Source organism: Fukomys damarensis, unplaced genomic scaffold (genome assembly GCF_012274545.1).
Source record: "Fukomys damarensis isolate Sample0158 unplaced genomic scaffold, DMR_v1.0_HiC HiC_scaffold_27, whole genome shotgun sequence".
Classification (NCBI taxonomy): Eukaryota; Metazoa; Chordata; class Mammalia; order Rodentia; family Bathyergidae; genus Fukomys; species Fukomys damarensis.
In genome coordinates this window covers 38009010-38009466 of record NW_022900939.1, presented here as the reverse complement: position 1 = coordinate 38009466, position 457 = coordinate 38009010, and the positions used below count along the sequence as shown (strand labels likewise).

Genomic DNA, 457 nt, shown 5'->3' with positions numbered 1-457 from the left:
AAAGGTGAGATTTTAGAACATTAGAGCTAGACAATTTTAGGGACTGCTGTCACCAGGTTTTTCGAGGAGAAAACCGAGACCCTTAGCGACTGCCATACTCTTTGCAGAAGAGAGTACCTTCCTTCCTTCAGAGACCTCCAGCATCCAACACACGGGATTTTACGGGTAATTGTCCACTCTTACTCATTTTCCTTCCCGTGAAGGTAGATACACACTTGTCTGACGGAGGTCATTCCAAAAAGAAGCAGTAAAACAATGCAACTCCAGGAGCGCGCGGCCCAAGGCGCCCGTGGAACTGAGCATGCTCAGTCGCCGGGCAGATTTCTCAGCGAAGTGGAAACTCCAGCGGCGCGTCCCGGGGCGTTCGGTGGTGGGCGTGCCCTCGCGGAATTTAGAAGGCCGCCTCAGCCAATGGAGCTTCGCAATTGGCAGGCGGGGCTCCTGATTGGAGGCCGCG

General features: G+C 54.0%; 1 protein-coding gene across 1 annotated transcript in view; it reads left to right on the top strand.

The window, feature by feature from the left end:
- Positions 1-411: 411 nt before the first annotated feature.
- Hmgn3 (high mobility group nucleosomal binding domain 3) overlaps positions 412-457 on the top strand; it is a 26081-nt gene continuing 26035 nt past the window's right edge. Inside the window, exon 1 of the mRNA XM_010617918.1 lies at positions 412-428. Within this exon, the coding sequence (XP_010616220.1) occupies positions 412-428 (17 nt within the window). The remainder of the gene's footprint in view (positions 429-457) is intronic.